This window comes from Marmota monax, unplaced genomic scaffold (assembly GCF_021218885.2).
Source record: "Marmota monax isolate L192 unplaced genomic scaffold, Marmota_monax_Labrador192_F-V1.1 WCK01_AAM20220418_F8-fsc00050, whole genome shotgun sequence".
Taxonomy (NCBI): domain Eukaryota; kingdom Metazoa; phylum Chordata; class Mammalia; order Rodentia; family Sciuridae; genus Marmota; species Marmota monax.
The window spans coordinates 6634172-6658388 of NW_026694552.1; the positions used below are offsets into that span (position 1 = coordinate 6634172).

General features: G+C 39.7%; 1 protein-coding gene across 1 annotated transcript in view; it reads left to right on the forward strand.

Annotated features, from left to right (window-relative positions):
* Positions 1–16020, forward strand: part of Vsig1 (V-set and immunoglobulin domain containing 1) — a 31807-nt gene extending 15787 nt beyond the window's left edge. The window contains exons 3-7 of the mRNA XM_046420855.2: positions 4967–5165; positions 10881–11036; positions 11411–11530; positions 13686–13827; positions 14681–16020. Coding sequence (XP_046276811.1) covers positions 4967–5165; positions 10881–11036; positions 11411–11530; positions 13686–13827; positions 14681–15008 — 945 coding nt within the window. The 3' untranslated portion in view covers positions 15009–16020. The remainder of the gene's footprint in view (positions 1–4966; positions 5166–10880; positions 11037–11410; positions 11531–13685; positions 13828–14680) is intronic.
* Positions 16021–24217: the final 8197 nt, after the last annotated feature.

The window sequence follows — 24217 nt, forward strand, 5'->3', positions numbered from 1 at the left end:
TATGACTTCACCCAAAAGTAGCAGATGGTAGGCTGGTAAGAGAGTGGTTTGAGGGCATGAGAGCCTTTCTTTTGGTATTTTATTTCCTCCATATGCAATCCCAACCCAGACCAGAGAAAATTCTGGGCTTGAGACCTTTGCCACCTAACCCTCTCCCCTTGGCTAGCCTCTCTATGGGAAGTACCAGAAAGCAAGAAGCTTCAAGGGAAATAATGTGTGGTTTGTTGTGGACTTCCATGCCTTCCACATCTCCCAAAGGAAACTGCAAAAGCAGTTCTGGAAACTAAAGGCATTTAGTAACTCCAAGTCTGACTCAAATAGAAAGCAGATGAAATTCTTTCAACCCTTCTTGTTTATATACCAAGTCACTAGTTTGAGAGCAGTGGCATAAAGTTGAAGAAACATCTTTTAGGACAAATCTGACTCCCAGATGCACAGCATCGTGTGACTAGGAACTTAACACAGTAAGAGCTGAAAGCCTGCTCTGCAAAGAACTCAGAGGCCTGCAGTGCAGCTGGCAAATGTCAAGGGCATCATGTAGTGAACCTGCTTAGTGTGGGAAGCATCAGGCCAGTGAATAATGCAATTGGCAAGAGGAAGATCAGACTGGAATGGGATTGAATGGCTCCCAAGGGGAAGGTTGCCTGAAAATCATCTTCCTTGCCTCAGGCAGGAAGGACTGTGAGTGCTACCTGAATATATTCAGTGGGAACGGAAGGTGTGAGTTCTAGGTCTGAATGTAAATTGATTGTGTAACTTTGGGAAACGCTCTTCCACTACTGGGCCCTCATTGGCATCTGTAATAGAAGAGGATGAATCAGTTTGCAAATAGGAGGCCTCTGGACTAGATTTGGCCAGTGGACATATTTTGGTTAGCTCTGTGTTTTTGTTTCCACAGTGTGCACTGGCTCCCCATTCACCACAGTTCCCACCATCCCTTATGATCCCCCCAATACCCGCCAGTCTCTCCCAGCCATTTCCCCATATTTAGAATATTCACCTAGCTCCTAAAGTTTCCTTAGCCTTAGAAACCACGAACTAAGTGATCTCAAAGAGCGTTTTATAACCAATGTGATATTGTGACTCTACACATTAAACTCTAGCATCACCAAGGGAGCAGGCAGAGAGGACCTTGGAAGAGAACAGTGCTGTTTGCTATGAACAAAGGCACAAAAGAGAAAGTGGGCAAAAAAATTAACAAGCACTCCTTAAGGGAACACTGGGATGAATTTTCTTAAAGCAGGACATCTTCACCTCCCACTCTACCCTACCAAGGATGTGGCCTACTGAATATTGGAGGCTTTTCCTGGACCTCAATTGCTTTAATATCTAAATTGACAGTAATATGTCTTTGAAAAGTTTACAGGCCACATAGGATCATGGGTTGGACTTTGGTCATTGTTCAGCTTTGATTTTTAAAAGAGTTATTCTTTTGTGGAAAATAGAACCAAGTTGCAGTGCTTCCTATGTGATTAGATAAGCAGTTTCAGGAAAATGGTTCTTTCTTTTTTCTTTACAAAGATAGTGTGACAGAATTGACTTCCTCTTAAGGAAACCCCCTCCATCTATGTATTTAGCTGCCATTTAGCCACTTTCCCTCTCACACAACACCCGGAGGCCAAGATGATTTTAGGTCTCCATTATTATTCCTCCTTCCTACCTCCGATACCATTTATTGTTATTTATGACAGGAGAAAAGTGATTAGACTGTAGCGTCAAGAGATAGGATAGAAGGATGGTAAAGTTCTTTTTCATGGGTAAGTTACAGAACCAGGACCTCATTGCTTATTTGCTAATTTTACCTCAATTTATGCCCAACTAAGAGAGTTTCGCAGTGGCTTCTTTTCGTGTCCTAATTCTAGCCTAAAATACACTCTATTGGGCCTCTGATCTCTGTAGAAACAAGGACTTTTTCACTTGGATCCTCTGAATTTCAGGCAGGACTGATGTATCTCATTGTTATGTAATCAGTCGTAGGGCTGACCTGTACCCAGTCTTCTTGGGGACAAAGAAAATAGCCAGATGTTTAAGTTCTAAAGGGATTTATTGATGGACAGCAGGCTGTATTCCAGGTAAGAGGCAATGGAGCCTCAAATTGTTGATCAGAAAGTGAATACGCCAGGGTGGCACATGCCTGTAATCCCAGCAGTTTGAGAAGCTGAGGCAGGTGGATTGCGAGTTCAAAGTCAACCTCAGCAATTAATGAGGGCCTAAGTAACTTACAGAGACCCTGTCTCTAAAATATAAAAGGGGCTGGGTATGTGGCTCAGTGGTTAAGCACCCCTAAGTTCAATCCTTGCTACAAAAAAAGTGAATAAGGTAAATGGCTTTTGAAATACTGACCCCCCCCCACCGTCTCACTTGAATACCTTGAGTTAATACCTCTAGTTTATAAACAAGATCACTCTGAGACAAAAGGCCTCTGGTTCAGTAGGTGTGAATTATGAATTATAAATGGCTGTAGTTAGGGCAGGAAAGAAAGCATATTGATGTTAGAAAAAACAGAAGAGACAGTTATTTTTTACATAAATTTGCTTGGTTCTTTCATTTTGCCCTCCAAATATATCTTTCTGTGTTAGTTTTAATATATATTGACTTTCTGCTTAAAGGAAAAGACATTTAAATTTATCTAGACAATATCTTTTGATTTTCTGATTACTTTCTGTCTTTGATCAGTCAATTAGGTAAACAGCTGGAATTAGGTGAACTGAGCTCTAGTCCTGTCTCAACTGTTAATTTTGTGTGTGATATTTTTTTAAAACTTCTCTGGGCTTCAGTTTCTTCTGGAAAGTAAGGGGACTGAATTAAACGAACTGTAAGACCCTTCTAGTTGATTTTATGAAAATGATTAGTCTCTTGGACTAAGGCAATACCAATTTATTGAACAATAAACAACAATCACTGAATGCCTCACATTCATACAAAACTGACAAAATACATACACAGCACATATATATTATGAAGGGACCTCAGGGATTACTTTGCACAGTGATTCCCAAGCTTTAGTCACTCATGTGTCATCTTCATAATTTTTGTTGTATTTGTGGAACACCAGTATTATTAATTACTTAATGTTTTCTATGCTGACTTGATTTCTTAGAATCTTACAAAAATCTGCCTTAGTCTAACCAAAAGTAACAATATACATGAAGCTGCATATTTGATGTGTTAGATATGTCTCTTTCAAACACACATTAAAATTAGTAGATTTTCATTTAGGTACTATCTGAAATCAATTAAAGTGGCTATACTTGGGGAATACATATCATACTTTGGAAAACATTGTTCTGGTTCCTTGTTCAGATGTGGAAACTAAAGGTTAGAGAGATTAAATAACTTTGTTTCTTATCACAAAGCAGGTTGCCATGGAGGCATGACTAGAGGCCACCTCCCCTGCCTATGCCATAGTCAGAGGTAGAGCACAGCCAGAGGGAGAGCTGTGGCCAAAACCCAGTCCATTTAACCATTAAACCAGACCTCTTTTTACCACATCATATTGTTCCCACAGTTCCTTAGACTAATTATGAACTAAGAATCCATGTTCTTTAATGGGACTAAAATGGGACTAGAATCCAGATCTTTCTTAAGCCTAGTAAATAATAATAATAATAATAATAATAATAATAATAATAATAATAATAATAATCCCTTTTGGCTTAAGATGTGTCATTTGATCTTTCTGTGTCTGAGTTCCCTTATTTGACATGGAGAGAAAGATGGTAGATACGATTGACTAAGCACTTCCTAGGCCTTATACTAGCTCATGCTGTTTCATACTCAGGAAACACTAGGAAGGATTAGGGCCAGATGATTTCTCAGGAATGTTTCTGTTCTGAAATCTGACACTTCTTTTTTTTAATTTTTAATTTGTTTTTATTAGTTATACATGACAGTAGAATGCATTTATGCACTTTGATATATCATACATAGATGGGATATAATTTCTCATTTTTCTGAGTGTACATTTTGTAGAATCACATTGGTCATGCAGTCATATATATACATACAGTAATAATGTCTGTTTCATTCTACTATCCTTCCTAACCCCACATCCCTTTCCTCGCCCCTCCCTTCACTTCCCTTTACCTAATCTAAGGTAACTCTTTTCTTCTCTAGTGCCCCTCCCCATCTTACTGTGAATTAGCATCCACATATTAGAGAAAACATTTGGCCTTTGGTTTTTTTGGGATTGTCTTATTTCGCTTAGCATGACTTCTCCAACTCCATCCATTTACCAGAAAATACCATAATTTCATTCTTCTTTAAAGCTGAGTGACGAAATCTCATACTTTTAACAAACAGAGGAAATCCAGGTTTGCTTATTCGGAGGCATTTGGGTGTATGAAAAGAATATGAACATCCGAATTTTTAGAGACATCAGATACTATTATTGAGTAAGGTAAACTCAAATCAAAAGTTTATGAAGTGGGGCTGGGGGTGTAGCTCAGTGGTACACAATTGCCTAGCATTTGTGAGGCACTGGGTTCTATTCTCAGCAGCACATAAAAACAAATAAATAAAATAAAGATATTGTGTCCATCTACAACTAAATTTTTTTAAGTATATGAAGTGGTAAAAAAAATGACAGTTTTTATTTCCCATCAGACATTTGGTCCTGTTTAACAAGTTTCCTTCAGGAGGACTCAGCACGTGAGCATTTTGATCTCCTAGACCAGGTTTAAGAGTTAAATCATGTCAGCTCCAAGCTGTCCCCTCCTCTTAGAATAGGCATACAAGCTCCTGCCAAGATGACATTACAGAGTTTATCTGAGGTAATGACTGTGAACAGTTGTAAGAAAATTAAGTTCCCCCATGAACTGACAAAACCTTGGTCACAGAGACCTATTCCCCAGAGAAGAAAGATGCTGCTTCTTATCAAAGGTAATATGAATAGAAGGAGCTTCCAGATAACTTATCCTAGTCATGGACACTCTCTAGTTCTCATTTCTGTTATTTTCTGTCCTAGGTTTACTATTCTGAAGGTGGAGAAGGTCAGGCCTCTGGACAATTCAAAGATCGAATTATAAGGTCCACCATTCCAGGTAATGCGTCTATCACTATATTGCGTATGCAGCCAGCAGACAGTGGAATTTACACCTGTGATGTCAACAACCCTCCAGACTTTGTTGGCAATAACCAAGGCACTCTGCACGTCACTGTGTTAGGTATGGACACTTTTATCTTCTTGGAGCAACTCAGGACAATGAATGACCAGGGTACCTAGTTATGATGCTAAACAGATCTCTGGGGATAAATATACTTACTGTTCCTTTCATTACCGGGGAAACAGAGACACACCACCAACTCAACCTGTACAAGAGCACTGAGGAATCATTAATAAAACATGTAGAAGCAATTTCCCAAACAAAAAGGGCTGTCAAAATGACAACAGTAGATAATCCAAACTCCAGATAACTCTATTTCTGAAGAATACAATGAGAACAGATGAGTCAAGTCACTGTCCACCCCAAATGATCACAAGCAACTATTTCAGAGGGAACTTCCATCCAATTAGAGCCAGACTTACCTGGAGGAGACAAATGTCACATTATTACTGCTCCAAAGTCTACTACAATTCCATGAAATCCTAATGGCAGGATTTTCTCTTTTAAAAATGCTCATGCTATTTGGAAAAGGGAACACACATTAGGCCATTGTTAAGAACTTCTGTATATACATATATTCATTATATGATGTTAAGCAAGTCATATCTGCTCTCAAAATGAATTTGGAGTAGTTCCTTGTATTCAGGATTTATTGACTGCCAACTTTGTCCCAGGATGGATAGGGTCATCATAAGTGATGGAGACATGTTTTCTGCCTTTAGAGAGCTCCAAATTTTGGTGATCTCTAGTGATCCTTCCAACTTTTATCTGACAGGACAATGGGGGCTAAACCCTGCAGGGCCTGGGAGTGGGAATTACTAAAGGGTGGAAGGAAAGGACTGGCAACACTTACTGCCTACCCAGTTTACTAAGCATTTCCTACTTCTAAATAATCCTAAATGGAGTTCATGTAGTCATTGCTCTTCTCCAACTATGTATATACATCATACAAAAGGATGCATTAGATCAAATCAGTAATAAGAGTTGCTTGGAGAAGCAGCAATTGGTAACAAGGTGCATACCTAGGAGAACTGCTCACAATTGCCTTAGCTTGCCACTGATATGATGGCATACAAGTACAGCTAATGTTTACCATGAGGTTTGCCACTGCATCTAACCACCTGGAAAAGAGGGAAAAGTACCCAAGAGCTATTGTTTAAGATTGGATTAGTTCAACCCTTTGTGTTTTACCTTGCTGAGTACTGTGCTAGGCATAGGGGTACAGAGAAAGAGAAAAGAGTTTATGTTCTAGTTTGAAAGACTAGCCATATACATGGGAACTAAATGGTGTGGTATGAGTGCCAAAGCATCAAGATGGGAGTCAAAAGACCTAAGTTCTAGACCTTATTCTGTACTCAGTGATTTCATGCAAATCAGTTCATTTTTCTCTGGTCATTGTAAGATGGGATTATAACTGCCCTGTCTTCTTTAGTGATTTGTTGTAAAGATAAAATGAGATATAAGCGATTAAAGAGCTCTTTAATGTTCAAATAATTTGAGAGATTAATTCTCTAACTTATTTTGTTTCTCCCTGACTCCAGAGTGTTCTGAGCAGAAGCAATCTAAAGAGGCAAAGCTTCTTCAGAAAGGACTTGGAAAGAGCCCTGAGATAAACTTAGACAAGAAGGTTGATGTTCTTAAATTTAAGCTTCAGAAGATTCAAATCAATTTCTCTAAGAAGTTGAGGGTAACTCTCCTGTGAGTTATTCTTTCCAATGAGTCTTTGAGTCAGCTAATTCCTGTCATGACTGTTTCATGACTTTACATTCAGCTAGGACCCAGGCAAGGAAAGAGACTAAAGGGTCTATAGATTTCTTTGTTCAGGAAGTCTCAAAATTTGTATCTTTATTCATTGGGTGAAAAACAAGCCATCCTACAAATTTAGCCTTTCCAGAAATTTCAACATGGCTAATTTATCTTTTTTAACTTTTATTTTATTTATTCATTTTTTAATGCAGTGCTGAGAATTGTACCCAGTGCCTCACACATGCAAGGCAAGTGCTCTACCACCGAGCCACATCCCCAGACCCTGGCTAATTTATCTTTAAAATGCAGAGAGTATTTGCAATTATCAAATCTCATTGCATATGAGCACCTATTCTGCTTGCTCTACTGGGGGTTTAGCAAGGTGGGTATAGGTGGATATGGGAGACCAATTGTGGAAAAAGATATTCATGCTTCCTTAATGGTAGCTCTTTGCAGTAAAGTGTCTTTCAGAGACATTTTATCATCCAGCAGTGAACACCAATCCCATATACAACCTGTGCATTCATGAATTAATTCATCAAATCCTGAGCACATGTGTCCGTAACAGTGGTTAACAATGAAGTTGGGAAGATGTAAAAGATAGGGTCCCAAACCTATAAAAGTTCAATCAAGTGAAGGAGACAAATATGTAACATAAAAGCTTTCTTTGGAGGTGTGAGAGGATAGTTGTAAGGGCACAAGGAAAAGATCTAAACGCTGTGAAAGGAGCCAGGTGTGGTGGTCACACCTGTAATCCCAATAGCTCAGGAGGCTAAGGCAGGAGGATCACAAGTTGGAGGCAAGCCTCAGGAACTAGTGAGGCCCTAAGAAACTTAATGAGAGCCTGTCCAAAATAAAATAAAATAAAATAAAAAGGGTTGGGGATGAAACTCAGTGGTTGAGCGCCTCTGGGTTCAATCACTGGTACAAAAAAAAAAAAGAACAAAAAGCTGTGTAAGGGGAACTAGAAAAGGCTTATTAAGGAAAGAGACTTTTATGCTGACTGTTGAAGGATGTGCAAGAGTGTGTCATGCAGAAAAGGGGCTGAGGTGGCAGGGTACAATTTAGGTGAAGGAAATGGCAGTAAGCAAAGAACCAGGTGGTTTGGATGAACATTCATTTGAAAGATTTCCATTAGTTATGACAACCTTGGAAAATCAATCTCTGAAAAATACCCAGGTCAAGTCTGAATAATTATTTTGTGTGCATTTGGAATAAGCATTATCTCCCTTTTGCAATTTGGCACATAAAAATAAAATGATTAATTTAGAGAAGGTTTGAGAACACACTGAAGCAATTTCATTTATTTTCTGAGGTAAGACTTCTCTTCCAACACCAATTCTGTTGAAAGCAATAAACCTAAAGGGTAGATCAATGGCTTTGCCAGTGAAATATCTAGGTTCTACAGGGGACTTTAACCAGATAACATGTCAATTCAATTTTGATTCAGTAGTTTTGGAAAATATGTAGATTTGGCACTTGTTTCAAAGTGATTCACTAATTGTTTTGTCAATAAAAATAAAAGAAAGATGTGTTTAGCAAAAAAGTTTAAAAAGCCTATCTGGGTTTGAATCTAGGCTCAAGGAATGAGAGCAAGTCATTACAGGTTTCTGTCTATAATTAGTTCAAGTCTGACTTTTTCCCAAGGAAACACCCATATTTAATTTTTGTTCAAATTGTTATATCATGCTGGACAGTTATAAAATACTCATATTTTTTAAAAGTGGAAATTCTAGTGATAGTTGCAATGGACTCCTGGTCAAATGGCCTAGTTCAGGATAGGCAGACCAAGTTGGAACTTGGGAACATCTGAGAAAACCATTGGTAAGGAAGATAAAATCAAGAGCTAAGTAGAACATCCTTTTCATCAAAAGACACGTTTCCAAGATATGACTAGTGAAGTGTTTCAAAGTTATAACTGGATGCATTTTTCTTCTTGCTTATGTGCACAAGAAGTTAAAGTTTGAGATGGCTGAATAGAGCAGGAGTTGATGGAAGATTAAGTTCAGTAGCAGAAATTAGTACTCTCCATGCTAACAGAATTCCATGTGCAAGGCTCTATATACATAATTTTATTGAATATTTGGATCAGCCAGAGGTTAGATATTCTCTCATTCTCATTTTCCAGATGAGTCAGCTGGGGTTTGGTTAAGTTAGGTAACTTGTCCAAACACATCTAGGGTGAAGTTGTAGAGCCAGTATTCTATTTGGGACCAGAGCTTTACTCTTAACTATCATGTTGCAGGTTAAGAGATGAAGGGCTGAGTATTTAAGATGTAACTTGTCTAAGATAGAGAACATCAGCCTTTGGAGGGTTTTATATTCAAATTAAGATAAGGTAAGGGCAACAGAATAGAACAGACAATTTGATTGACGTATGTACATTCCATGTATGTATTATATGTCAAAATGCATTCTACTGTCATGTATGACTAAAAAAATAAATAAAAATTTTAAAAAATAAATTAAAAAAGATAAGGATGGTGAGCTGGTCAAGGTGGTGCACACCTGTAATCCCAGCAGCTGGGGAGGCTGAGGCAGGAAGATTGCAAGTTCAAAGTCCGCATCAGCAACTTAGCAAGGCCCTAAACAACATAGCGAGACCCTGTCTCTAAATAAAAAAAAAAATATATATATATATATATATAAAGTGCTGGGGATGTGGCTCAGTGGTTAATCACCCCTGGGTTCCATCCCTGGTACCAAAAAAAAAAAAAAAAAGGGAAGGTGAGTTGGAAAGTATAGAACTTTTGATCATTATCTGTGTATATAATTAAGGATAGAATGAGCTGTGCAAAGTAAGATGAATGGGGAGATTCAGTTTCAGTTTTCCAGCTTCTTCATCCAGGTATTTTCATAATTAGCTAAAAATCAGTCACATACCAAACCACCCTCATTATAACTCCTTCCTCCTCATCATTCCTTTCCCTAAAGCCTGCTGTTCTACATGCATTCTTTATTTCAAGTTATGGCAAGATCATGTACCCAGTTGTCCAATTTAGGAGCCTGGAAATCACCATAGATCCCACAATCTTCCCTCATTCCCCATATACAGTTGCCTCTAGCTTAGTACCTCTTGAAACTTTCTCCTCTTCTCCCTTGGTTTAGGCACCCCCAATGTTAGAGAGAGCCATCTAAAATGTTAAAATAACCATCATCACTAACCTGTTTAAAGTCTTTCCATGATCTCCCTGCTCTTAGAATACATGGACTGTAAAGCTCTCCAAGGTATGACTCCAGACACTCTCTAACTTCATCCCTCATCACTCTCCTCTACCCAACTTCAGAAATGTGCCAATGTTACTTTTATATCCCTGGAACTTAGTCCAATGTCAGGTACACAGGAGGTACATAAATAAATGCTTGGCGTGGAGGCAGAATAGAGATTGCATAGCTGTGTAATGTGCACACCCAAAATAGGTTTCCCCTGCTGATGAGAGACACAGGCAAATTCAAATCTCCCAACCATTTTGTGTCACTCCCAGATGAATAAATGAAAAAAAAGACCCATAAAGGAATAAACAAATATAGTATTAGTAGAACTATTTTTAGAGTGAATAGAAACAGTTTATCTCAAGTTATTTAAGGGTTCTATTTTCCTTTAAAACTGATTTTCAAGTATAAGCTATGTTCATAGTTGTTTAGTGTTTGCTTACATTTGGCTGTTTTATTAAAGGCATATTTTAAGACACAATGCGGAAATTCATGGTTATAAATCTGGGGAGGAGGCAGACAGAGACACTAGTTGAATCTTAATGGCCTCCTGACTAGAATGTCCCAGCACCTGAAGTGCTCTACTCCCATCTGGTGGTACAATCAGAAAACAGTCAAAATAAATAAATAAATAAATACATACATACATACACACACACACACACACACACATATTTATGTATCACTCATATACCACTATATATATAATTTTTAATAAACATATATTCTGCAAAATGAAAGTGAAGAAGTGACTGCAGTAGTCACAGGCTGCCATGCATCCTGGCAGGAGTTTTACTCTTTGCAATTGCCTTACAGTCAAACCTTCTAAGCCACTTTGTAGCATCCAAGGAAGACCAGAAATGGGCCATAGTATTTCTCTGACTTGCCTCTCTTCTTTTGGAACACCATCTCCTGTGTACCACTGGTATAAACTCGAGGGAAATAATGCTGTGCCAGTGAAAGAAAGCTTCAGTAAGTATCACCTTTGGCAGTCCTTGGCAAGGCCTGGTTTGGGGGGTTGACTGATGGCATATGTGGCTGGCTGCTCAATATTGTCTTTTTCTTGGTTGGGGGAGAGGAATTTAAAAAGAATACCTGTCTCCCAACATAAGCCTCTGGTCTTAACTACTCCCCAACTTCCAGAAGCCAGCTCTAGGTATAGTTCTACATGGTGGTAGATGGGCTACCTTTGGAACAGGCCCAAGGGAACTAATTGGTCCCTGGACATCTTATGAAAGGGAGGGCAATATGGGGGAGTGGGTGGGCATTGAATGATATATTACACTGACATGATTCGTACGTACCTATATAAGATATTTTAATAGTCTATTTCCTGGTTTTGACAGACCCAAACACTGGAATTTTGGTTATTGGAAATCTGACAAATTTTGAACAAGGTTATTACCAGTGTACTGCTATCAACAGTGTTGGCAATAGTTCCTGTGAAATTGATCTAACCTCTTCACGTGAGTTGGTCATATATCTTTAACAGTTTCTCCTTGAGTCTAGTAGCCTGGACCTGTACATTAATTAGGATCTCTGGTTGGTTGTTTCTGCCTCTCTGGAGATTTGTGTGCTTTATTTATAGATTGATATGATGAATGCTCATCCTAATATCTAATGCTTACATAAAGCTTAGTATGTTCCCTAAATTAATCAAATTGTTTAAGCTTTGCAAAAATCTCTAGGGAGAAGATATTGATATTTGATAAATGTAGCAATCTCATTGACGGTATCAGCCTGTATTTCTCTTTATGATGCTATTGGTATATTCAGGTGACACTGTAGCTATGTCAAACACAAAGTTCACAAATTTTCCAATTCTTAACTATTTGGTAAGATCTGTCCCTAATAATAATAATACTCTCACCCACAATCACTTTTATGTAACAAACACTTGGCCAGGTGCTCATGAGCATTATCTCACTCAATCCTCCCAACCATCTTATGTATGGAGGCAGAATATATTATTAGCCTTATTTTATTGAGGAAGACACTGAAGCTCCGGGAGTCAAATTACTTGCTCAAGGTCATTGAGTTAGTAACTGGTAGAGGCAGGTTGTCTCTGAACCTCAATCATCCTGTTCAAATGTGCTTACTTTCTCTCTAAGCACAATACTTATGAGCCCTGGAATTGTCAAATTGGATCCATCCAGGGGGCTAATTTTCTTCATTATTTGTCCTGAAGTTTACTCTTCATTCTCATATCACTTTCAAGTAAAACCTACAAGACATCTGGGGTAGAGCACTTGCCTAGTATGTGACACACTGGGATCAATCCCCAGCAGCACATAAAAATAGATAAATAAAATAAAGGCATCAAATTTAATGATTTCTGGAAGTCTTGGGATTAGGGATAATGCATTTTAAAAATAAACAAATATGAAAAAAAAGAAAAGAAAGGGGGCAACCAAACAAATACACAAATAAGGCAATTATTAGCTTTGAGTAAAAGTTTTTAAAAATGTTGTACAAGGAAGAATTGTAGTATGTTATGTTCTTTGTCTGTGTGCAGTATTTACGTGGTCATAATACTGCAAGCTTTGTTTTAACTAAAACTTGTGATAGATTGGGAGAATGTGGTGGGATTTGAGTGAAATGTTGTAAAAGAACTAAATTTCCAGGGTAGGAAATTTAAAAAAAAAAATGAAGATCAAAAAAGGTAGGACATTCCAGGAGAAGTACAATAGAAACACAGGGGCAAAGGTACTTTTAAAAAAGGATCAAGAGTGCTTGCCTGTAGTGATTGGGACCCAGAGATGGGGAGGAGTGGAGCAGAAGGTCTGCTGTTTTTGTTAGAAGTTTAGAACTATTTGACTTTTTAAATTATTGACTTTTAAACTTTTAAAATTATTAATTAAATTAATTCCCCAAAGTTAAAGGAATTATTCAGTGATTCAACTTGTCTCCCATCTCAAAATACAAGCTGTCCATCCTTGTTTGAGAAGAAGTGGATGGAGATGAGCCAGCATAAAACCCAGACATGTTCTTTCAGGGACAACACCTCCAGGCTTGAAGGTCTGGGGCTCAGCTGGATTGTCTCACGCTAATTAAATTTTTCCATACCCTGATGTAATAAACCAGATGCTGGTTTATCAAAATAGCCATATTCCTTCCTAGTAGCCAGAACGCACAAGGCTCCTCAGTGATCATGGACTATGTGAGGTTGAAGGTTTTTAAGAACCTATTTCATCTATGCTCTGAGAAAGCCTGGTGAAATGTCCCTACTTACAACAGAGGCATATTTCTGGTGACTAGATTGCAACTCCATGCTCTGTCTCTTCCTGTCTCCCTCTCTTTCTGAATAAATTAACACTGAACACTTTCTTCTCTAAACCCAACATCTAAAACAACCTTGTTTGTCCCAACTCAGCATATTTTTCTCTTTGTGTGTAAATGTCAATGGATTAAGCTACATAATCAAGCCAGTCATCTTGCTTCACTCACTCTAAATCCAACTGGCAGAGTTCTAGGGCTTTCTGTTCCATCAGTCTACAGGAGTTACTTCCTTGCTATGCGAATGTTCCAGATATTCTATACCAGTCACAAGCACACACATGACACACATGACATGACAATTTGTTTCCCTTTACTAAACATCTAGCTGTTTGTGTCTTCCAGACCCAGAAGTTGGGATCATTGTTGGTGCCTTGATTGGTACCCTGATAGGTGCTGCCATCATCATTTCTGTGGTGTGCTTTGCAAGGAACAAGGCAAAGGAAAAAGAAAGGAAGAGGAATTCTAAAACTACCACAGAACTTGAGTAAGTTCTCATTACTTGAATACAAACTTTTGGCTTGTTGTCTTCACTAGAATACAAACATTTTTCAGGCATATCTCTTTCAGTCAGTCAGTCATAAGCACTCCTTTTAGCATCAGATATCACAGGTATCTTTCTACTCATTGCTTTTACAAAAAGAATGATAGTGGCTACCATTTACTGAGTCCTGTGTGCCACACTCTGTTCTAAGCACATATGCACATCAATTCATTTAGCTACCAAGACCACACTTTTAGATCCAAGAAAACCTTTTATAATATAATGCTAACATACTTGTCTTTATAAAAGCACAGTCATAAACGTAATTTTAAATATTTTTTATATAACAAGAGGCTCATGATGGCAAAAGTGTCTAGGGATCATAGAAGTCATAATGTGGCCCTGCCATCAGCCCATGCTCTTGACCACTCTCCCGTTTCTTTAGTGAAGAACACACTCATTCATTTGTTCACCCATCTGCTTGCTTCCATAACTATGTGTTGGGTACCAACCAGGTGTCAAATGTGATGCTAGATGGAACCAAAGATAAAGATGAATCACAGCTGTGAATTTAGCCCTCAGAGACCTTATTAAATTCACCCTGATATTAGTTTTCTCAACTTTTAAACACGGTTCTGACATTCTTGAATTTTCATTATATTTTTGAGACCTAACCCTTTTGAACCGCCAAATGGACATACAGCATCTGACAGTGAGCCAGAATATCAGAATTAACAGATATCCTGAACAGTCTAGGAAGGACCTGTGTCACTGAAGCTATAGAGTGTATGGCTCCACATGAAATTTCAGATATCAAATCCCTAACTTGATCTTTTCTGGACCTTCTTTCTTGTAGACCAATGACAAAGAAAAATGAAACCCGAGAGAATGAAGCCATTCCAATGGAAGATGTTATCCAGCTAGAAGCAACTCTGCCACCCTCCACTCATGACACTGACCCTACTATCATCTTGGAACCAGACCATGAGCCTGCCCCAAAGCCAGAGCCTGTCCTAGCACCTGTCCTAGGAAAGGAGCCTGTTCAGATGCCTGAGATTGAGATTGAGCTGGAGCCAGAGCAGGTACTGGAGCTGGAGCCAGAGCCAGAGCCAGAACCAGAGACAGAGCCTGGGGTTTTGGTTGAGCCCCTGTGTAATGAGGAAAAGGATGTGATTAAGACATAAATTAGTGCCCTGAGTACATCATTCATCACTAAGGAACCCATTCATTGTATCTGGAATTCACTTGACCTAACCAGTCCACACCCCCTCCCTCCATTCTGACCAAGCCTCTTCTAACAAGGTGCTCATTTTTAACATGAATCCAAAATAAAAGGGTCAGGATAACTATTAAATAAATGCAAGGGTTCCTGCATCATCAATAGAGAATACCTAAAATTATACTAACATGCATAATAAATGACAAGGCAAGTGATTTCTAACTCATTTGAAAGAATTTTTCTGAAATATTCAGAAATCTTTCTTGTTTTTAGCTTTTCTTCATATGTTCCACATGCACACACGATAAGGTGGCATTAATTAGATTCAATATATTTTCTAGGATTAATTAGTTGTCAGGCTTCCCTATTCGTTGTTATATTTACCACTAAGAAAAGAATTTGACAGCACTATCTCATAGATTAGGAAAAAGTTCTTCAAAATCAACAGAGGTGTGTGTGTGTGTGTGTGTGTGTGTGTGCGTATTTAGCATTTAAAACCAGGTTTTATAATTGATACATTTATCCTGATAGATTTCCAAATGAATCATCCTGGTGACTAATATCTAAGCACAGCAGAATTTTAAAATAATCCAATATTTAAATGCCAAATACTATACAGGCAAACAATTAGAAGTATAATTTTCCTTCAGTGAATGCAAAGTGTTGATAGATGATGTACAAGTTAGCTTTGAATATAGGTATTACGTTATCACTGTGATGTTATTTTTATCTACTTTGAAGGGGCACACTAGGAAAGTGTTCTCAATGAACACTTCAGATCTATTTTAGATAATAACAACTACTTACAAAATCTGTTTTACTGTTGGTATACTCCACATTGATAAAGAGATGTTATTCTTGTGTATATGCTACATATTAACAAAAATGCATTGATATCTCCTTTTCTTCACTTGTGAAGTTTTTTCATGATCTTATTTCACTCATATCTCACCTTGAAGAAATTTACAGGTAGACACACTTTTTCACTTCTGTAATCAATTGTATTTTAAAACTTATTTTAAGGATCAATAAATAATACTCAATAAAATCTGAGTTTGATGACTCCGAAGGTAAATCCTTTCATAAACAACTTTATTGACATATAAATTATGTCATTAACAGCACCACATTTGATGAATTTTAAGTTTTGCATATCCACAAAACCATCATACCTATCTAGATAAGGATCTTCCATCACCCCCAAATACTCCCCCATGTCCCTTTGCACAATCCCACTATACCCTGCACCTCAGCAAACAATGTTTTCTTTTTCAGATTTTTATTTATTTATTTATTCATTTATTGGTTCTTTTTAGTTATTTGTGACAGCAGAATCCATTTTGATATAATTATACCAGCATGGAATATATCTTATTCTAGTTAGGCTTCCATTCTTGTGGATGTACATAATGGTGGGTTTCACTGTGATGATTTTATATATGTACATAGGAAAATTATGTCTGATTCATTCAACTGTCTTTCCTTTTCCTATCTCCCTCCCTTCCCTCCATTCCTCATTGTCTTATCTACTGAATTTCTACTTTTTACTCTGCTTTATTGTGGGTTAGCTTCCACATATCAGAGAAAACATTCAACCTTTGGCTTTTGGGGACTGGCTTATTTCACTTAGCATGAAATATCAGAACATCATTTTTCATAAAAACCATCCCATTCACAATAGCGTCAAAATATTTGGGAAGCAATCTAACAAAAAAAGGTTAAAGACCTCTATAATGAAAACTACAGAACACTAGAGAAGGAAATTGAAGAAGACCTTAGATGATGGAAAGACTTCCCATGTTCTTGGATAGGAAGAATTAATATTGTCAAAAATGCTTTCTATCTCTATGGATTAGTTTTGCCTTTTCTTTCCCTTCTTACAAATGGGATTACACAGTATGTATTTTTGTGTGTTTGACTTTCTTCTAAAGTGAATCCTTTTCAAGAGAGGTATGGATCACTAACTTATCACATCCAGATTTACATATAAAGAATTTTCTTAAACTATAAACTCTCTTCTCTATAGATCATACCTACATGCCAATTGAAGTAGAGTCTTTGTAGTTTTTAAGGTGGATTGAAATGGAAATTAACACTCATTTTTTCAGAGCCATGGAGAGAAGAGATAGCGAACTTATGTATTATCTTTGATCTGTCAATTTGCAGTCAGTCTCAGAGTTTTGAAGCATCTATAATTCCATTAACGGAAGACAGTGCTATAATATATGGTGTCTCATGGGTACAGACAGCAAAACGATGAAGGTCTTAAGAATGACCTAATAGGAGAGGAAGATGGCGGCGAGGGGAGTGCATTGCCCCCGTGTGCTGCTTCACTGTGTGGGAGTATGACAAGTCAGGACGGCTAAAGGATATCTTGTTAGGAATTTCCAGCAATAGTCGGGTGCTCCGGAACCTGGAGGAAGGATTTCCATCGCACGAGGATCGGCTACGGGGACTCAAACGCGAGAGGTTTGTCGCACGGAGGGTAACACTGCTTATTCAGCAAATCGCCCCGCGGCTAGAGTCTGCAGCGTGCGCTGGGATAGAGACGCAGGGTTACAGTGCTGCAGTTTCTGCCAGCCGCGCAAGCACCGTACTCAGGGCTGAATTCTGGGTTCGAGACGGGGGAAGGAAGCGGTCCATCTCGGTTCTCCACACCGGTCAGACCACAGAGGAGGCCAGCAGCCACCATGTTGGTAAACTGACGTCACCTTCCCTGTTTTCGACTGACCGCAGCTCATTCAGCCATAGAACAGGTAATTTCAGGCTGCAATTCGCCTGCGGCTTGCAGACAGATTGCTAGGGTTCAGCGCCTGGGTGCTGCTTAGAATCTGATCTTATCGGAGCGAACACCCAGCGCGGGGCGGCCGAGTTCCGGCTCCCGGAACCGTCCCGGAACCGCCCTGGCCCAGGGCTGCGGAGCCTGCGGAGGCTGCTTCTTGGACCCTGCTACTATCAGAGCATACACCAAGCACTAAGCAGCCGAATTCCAGCTCCCGGATCTGAGCCCGCGGGGACTGCTTCTTGGAGCTTACACTTATAGGAGCTTACACCGAGCACGGAGCGGCCGAGTTCCGGCTCCCGGAACTTCCCTGGCCCGGGGCTAGGAGCCCGTGGAAACTGCATCTCGGTCCGGGTCCTGCTGAGGGCCGGTCAGGACTCACCCGTTGTTTTGGTTGTCCGGCAAGGGGAACGAAATGCTGCCATTCGCATAGGATACCAACATGGCAGAGATCTGATGTCAGCAGAAAGCGGCGGAGGAGAGAACTTCATCAATACCAGCGGTGACATAAGCAGTTGGTCTCCTGGTAGGGGGGGTGAGGCACAGTCACCCGAGTCTCCTCAATTTGTCCTCGAGCCAGAGGGGAGGAGCCGGGCCGCCGCCAGCGCCCGGAGCAGGCCCAGCGGCTCGCCAGTGTGGTGACCGCATGACCCCAATTGGAGAGGGGGCGGAGCGGAGCCGCCACCCACACCCGCAAGGTGGGCAGACCCGCGACCCAGTGGTACATGGGCGTGGTAGGAGGGGCAGGGCAGAGCCGCCCTTCGCGCTTGCAAGGTAAACAGACCTGTGACAGCCTGGCGGGTCAGGCCCAGTGGCCTGCCAGTGTGGTACACACGTCACCCCAACTGGAGTAGGGGCAGACCAGATCCTTCTCCCACGCCCGGATCAGGCCCTGCCGGTGTGGTGGTCACGTGACCCCAATTGGAGTGGGGGCGGAGCGGAACCGCCACCCGTGCCCGCAGGGTGAGCAGACCAGTGATCAACCTGCAGATCAGGCCCAGGGGTCCGCAGGCGTGGTAGGAGGGGCAGGGCAGATCCGCCGTCCGCGCCTCCAAGGTAGGCAGACCTACAACAGACCGGCGGATCAGGCCCAGGAGCCTGCCGGCGTGGTACAAACACCACCCTAATTGGAGTAGTGACAGAGGAGAGTCGCCGCCCGTGCCAGGAACAGGCCCAGCGTCCTGCAGGCGGGGTAGTCACGACACCCCAATTGGAGTAGGGGCAGAGCAGAGCCTCCACCCGTGCCCGAAAGGTGGGCAGATCTGCGACCGACCAGCGGGACAGGCCCAGTGGCCTGCCGGTACGACAGACACGTCACCCCATTTGGAGTAGGGGCAGAGTAGAGCCGCCGCCCGCGCCTGCAGGGTAGGCAAACCTGCAACCGACCGGCGGATCAGGCCCGGTGGCCTGCTGGCGTGGTACACTCGTCACCCCAATTGGAGTAGGGGCAGAACAGAGCCGCCGCCAGCTCCCAGAACAGGCCCAGTGACCTGCCGGCGTGGTAGCCACAACACCCCAATTGGAATAAGGAGAGAGCAGAGCCGCCGCCCGCACCTGCAGGAAAGATACGCAAGCAGTATGAAAAGACAAGGAAAGAAAGGACCACAAGCAATGCAGGTCAACGCAACTTTAGAAGAGGTAACAGCTGCAGCAAATGGAATGTCAGATAAAGAATTCAGGATATACATGCTTCAGATGATCTGGAGTATCAAGGAAGACATTAAACAGCAAAATAAGACAATGAAAGATCACTTCGACAACGAATTACGCAAACAAATCCAGGAAGCAAAGGATCAACTATACAGGGAGATAGAGGTTATAAAAAACAAGCAATCAGAAATCCTAGAAATGCAGGAAGCAATAAACCAACTTAAAAACTCAATGGAGAATACTACCAGCAGAGTAGAACACTTAGAAGATAGAACATCAGACAATGAAGACAAAGTATTTCAACTGGAAAAGAACATAGACAGCTCAGCAAGACTGTTAAGAAACCATGAGCAGAACATCCAAGAAATATGGGATAACATTAAGAGACCAAACTTAAGAGTCATTGGGATACAGGAAGGTACAGAGCTCCAAACCAAAGGAATGAGCAATCTATTCAATGAAATAATACAAGAAAACTTCCCAGACTTGAAGAATGAGACAGAATCCCAAATCCTAGAAGCCTACAGGACGCCAAATGTGCAAAATCATAAGAGATCCACACCTAGACACATTATAATGAAGATGCACAACATACAGAATAAGGAGAGAATTTTAAAAGCTACAAGAGAAAGGAAGCAGATTACATTTAGGGGTAAGCCAATCAGGATAACAGCTGATCTTTCAACACAGACTCTGAAAGCTAGAAGATCCTGGAATAACATATTTCAAACACTGAAAGAAAATGGGTTCCAACCAAGAATTGTGTATCCAGTGAAATTAAGCTTCAGGATGGAGGATGAAATTAAAACCTTCCACGATAAACAAAAGTTTAAAGAATTCGCAGCTAGAAAACCATCTCTTCAAAACATCCTCGCCAAAGCATTACAGGAAGAGGAAATGGAAAATAACAATGAAAACCAACAGTGGGAGGTAGGACAGTAAAGGGGGGGGGAATAATCAAAGAGGAAAACAAACCATGTTTAGTAACAGAAATAAACAAATATGGCTGGAAGAACAACCCATATCTCAATAATAACCCTAAATGTTAATGGCTTAAACTCACCAATTAAGAGACACAGGCTAGTAGAATGGATCACAAAACAAGACCCAACAATATGCTGCCTACAGGAGACGCATTTGATAGGAAAAGACATACATAGGCTGAAGGTGAAAGGTTGGGAAAAACCATATCACTCCTATGGACTTCGGAAACAAGCAGGCGTGTCCATACTCATATCAAATAAAATAGATTTCAAGCCAAAGTTAATCAAAAGAGATAAAGAGGGACACTACATACTGCTTAAGGGAACCATACACCAACAAGACATAACAATCATAAATATTTATGCCCCAAACAATGGTGCAGCTATGTTCGTCAAACAAACTCTTCTCAAGTTCAAGAGTCTAATAGACCACCACACCATAATCATGGGAGACTTCAACACACCTCTCTCGCCACTGGACAGATCTTCCAAACAAAAGTTGAATAAGGAAACTATAGAACTCAATAACACTATTAATAACCTAGACCTAATTGACATATATAGAGTATACCACCCAACATCAAGCAGTTACACTTTTTTCTCAGCAGCACATGGATCCTTCTCAAAAATAGATCATATATTATGTCACAGGGCAACTCTTAGACAATATAAAGGAGTAGAGATAATACCATGCATCTTATCTGATCATAATGGAATGAAACTGAAAATCAACGATAAAAGAAGGAAGGAAAAAGCATACATCACTTGGAGAATGAGCAATAGGTTACTGAATGATCAATGGGTTATAGAAGACATCAAGGAGGAAATTAAAAAATTCTTAGAGATAAATGAAAACACAGACACAACATATCAGAATCTATGGGAATCTATGGGACACATTGAAAGCAGTTCTAAGAGGAAAATTCATTGCTTGGAGTTCATTCCTTAAAAAAAGAAAAAAAACAACAAATAAATGATCTCATACTTCATCTCAAAATCCTTGAAAAAGAAGAGCAAAACAACAGCAAAAGAAGTAGAAGGCAAGAAATAATTAAAATCAGAGCTGAAATTAATGAAATCGAAACAAAAGAAACAATTGAAAAAATTGACAAAACTAAAAGTTGGTTCTTTGAAAAAATAAACAAAATCGACAGACCCTTAGCGATGCTAGCGAAGAGAAGAAGAGAGAGAACTCAAATTACTAGCATACGGGATGAAAAAGCAATATCACAACAGACACTTCAGAAATACAGAAGATAATCAAAAACTATTTTGAATCCTTATACTCCAATAAATTAGAAGATAGTGAAGGCATAGATAAATTTCTTAAGTCATATGATCTGCCCAGATTGAGTCAGGAGGATATAGAAAACCTAAACAGACCAATATCAATTGAGGAAATAGAAGAAACCATCAAAAGACTACCAACTAAGAAAAGCCCAGGTCCAGATGGGTATACAGCAGAATTTTACAAAACCTTTAAAGAAGAACTAATACCAATACTTTTCAAGCTACTTCAGGAAATAGAAAAGGAGGGAGAACTTCCAAATTCATTCTATGAGGCCAACATCACCCTGATACCTAAGCCAGACAAAGACACTTCAAAGAAAGAAAACTACAGACCAATATCTCTAATGAACCTAGATGCAAAAATCCTCAATAAAATTCTGGCGAATCGGATACTAAAACATATCAAAAAAATTGTACACCATGATCAAGTAGGATTCATCCCTGGGATGCAAGGCTGGTTCAATATACAGAAATCAATAAATGTTATTCACCACATCAATAGACTTAAAAATAAGAACCATATGATCATCTCGATAGATGCGGAAAAAGCATTCGACAAAGTACAGCATCCCTTTATGTTCAAAACTCTAGAAAAACTAGGGATAACAGGAACATACCTCAATATTGTAAAAGCAATCTGTGCTAAGCCTCAGGCTAGCATCATTCTGAATGGAGAAAAACTGAAGGCATTCCCTCTAAAATCTGGAACAAGACAGGGATGCCCTCTCTCTCCACTTCTCTTCAACATAGTTCTCGAAACACTGGCCAGAGCAATTAGACAGACGAAAGAAATTAAAGGCATAAAAATAGGAAAAGAAGAACTTAAATTATCACTATTTGCAGATGATATGATTTTATACCTAGCAGACCCAAAAGGCTCTACAAAGAAACTATTAGAGCTAATAAATGAATTCAGCAAAGTGGCAGGATATAAAATCAACACGCATAAATCAAAGGCATTCCTGTATATCAGCGACAAATCCTCTGAAATGGAAATGAGGACAACCACTCCATTCAAAATATCTTCAAAAAAAATAAAATACTTGGGAATCAACCTAACAAAAGAGGTGAAAGACTTATACAATGAAAACTACAGAACCCTAAAGAGAGAAATAGAAGAAGATCTTAGAAGATGGAAAAATATACCCTGTTCATGGATAGGCAGAACTAACATCATCAAAATGGCGATATTACCAAAAGTTCTCTATAGGTTTAATGCAATGCCAATCAAAATCCCAACAGCATTTCTTGTAGAAATAGAGAAAGCAATCATGAAATTCATATGGAAAAATAAAAGACCCAGAATAGCAAAAACAATGCTAAGCAAGAAGTGTGAATCGGGCGGTATAGCGATACCAGACTTCAAACTATACTACAGAGCAATAGTAACAAAAACAGCATGGTACTGGTACCAAAACAGGCGGGTGGACCAATGGTACAGAATAGAGGACACAGAAACCAATCCACAAAACTACAACTATCTTATATTTGATAAAGGGGCTAAAAGCATGCAATGGAGGAAGGATAGCATCTTCAACAAATGGTGCTGGGAAAACTGGAAATCCATATGCAACAAAATGAAACTGAATCCCTCTCTCTCGCCATGCACAAAAGTGAATTCAAAATGGATCAAGGAGCTTGATATCAAATCAGAGACTCGCCGTCTGATAGAAGAAAAAGTTGGCTACGATCTACATACGGTGGGGTCGGGCTCCAAATTCCTCAATAGGACACCCATAGCACAAAAGTTAATAACTAGAATCAACAAATGGGACTTATTCAAACTAAAAAGTTTTTTCTCAGCAAAAGAAACAATAAGAGAGGTAAATAGGGAGCCTACACCCTGGGAACAAATCTTTACTCCTCACACTTCAGATAGAGCCCTAATATCCAGAGTATACAAAGAACTCAAAAAATTAGACAATAAGATAACAAACAACCCAATCAACAAATGGGCCAAGGACCTGAACAGACACTTCTCAGAGGAGGACATACAGTCAATCAACAAGTACATGAAAAAATGCTCACCGTCTCTAGCTGTCAGAGAAATGCAAATCAAAACCACCTTAAGATACCATCTCACTCCAGTAAGATTGGCAGCCATTAGGAAGTCAAACAACAACAAGTGCTGGCGAGGATGTGGGGAAAAGGGTACACTTGTACATTGCTGGTGGGACTGCAGATTGGTCCAGCCAATTTGGAAAGCAGTATGGAGATTTCTTGGAAAGCTGGGAATGGAGCCACCATTTGACCCAGGTATTCCCCTTCTTGGTCTATTCCCTAAAGACCTAAAAAGAGCATGCTACAGGGACACTGCTACATCGATGTTCATAGCAGCACAGTTCACAATAGCAAGACTGTGGAACCAACCTAGATGCCCTTCAATAGACAAATGGATAAAAAAAAAATGTGGCATTTATACTCAATGGAGTATTACTCTGCATTAAAAAATGACGAAATCATAGAATT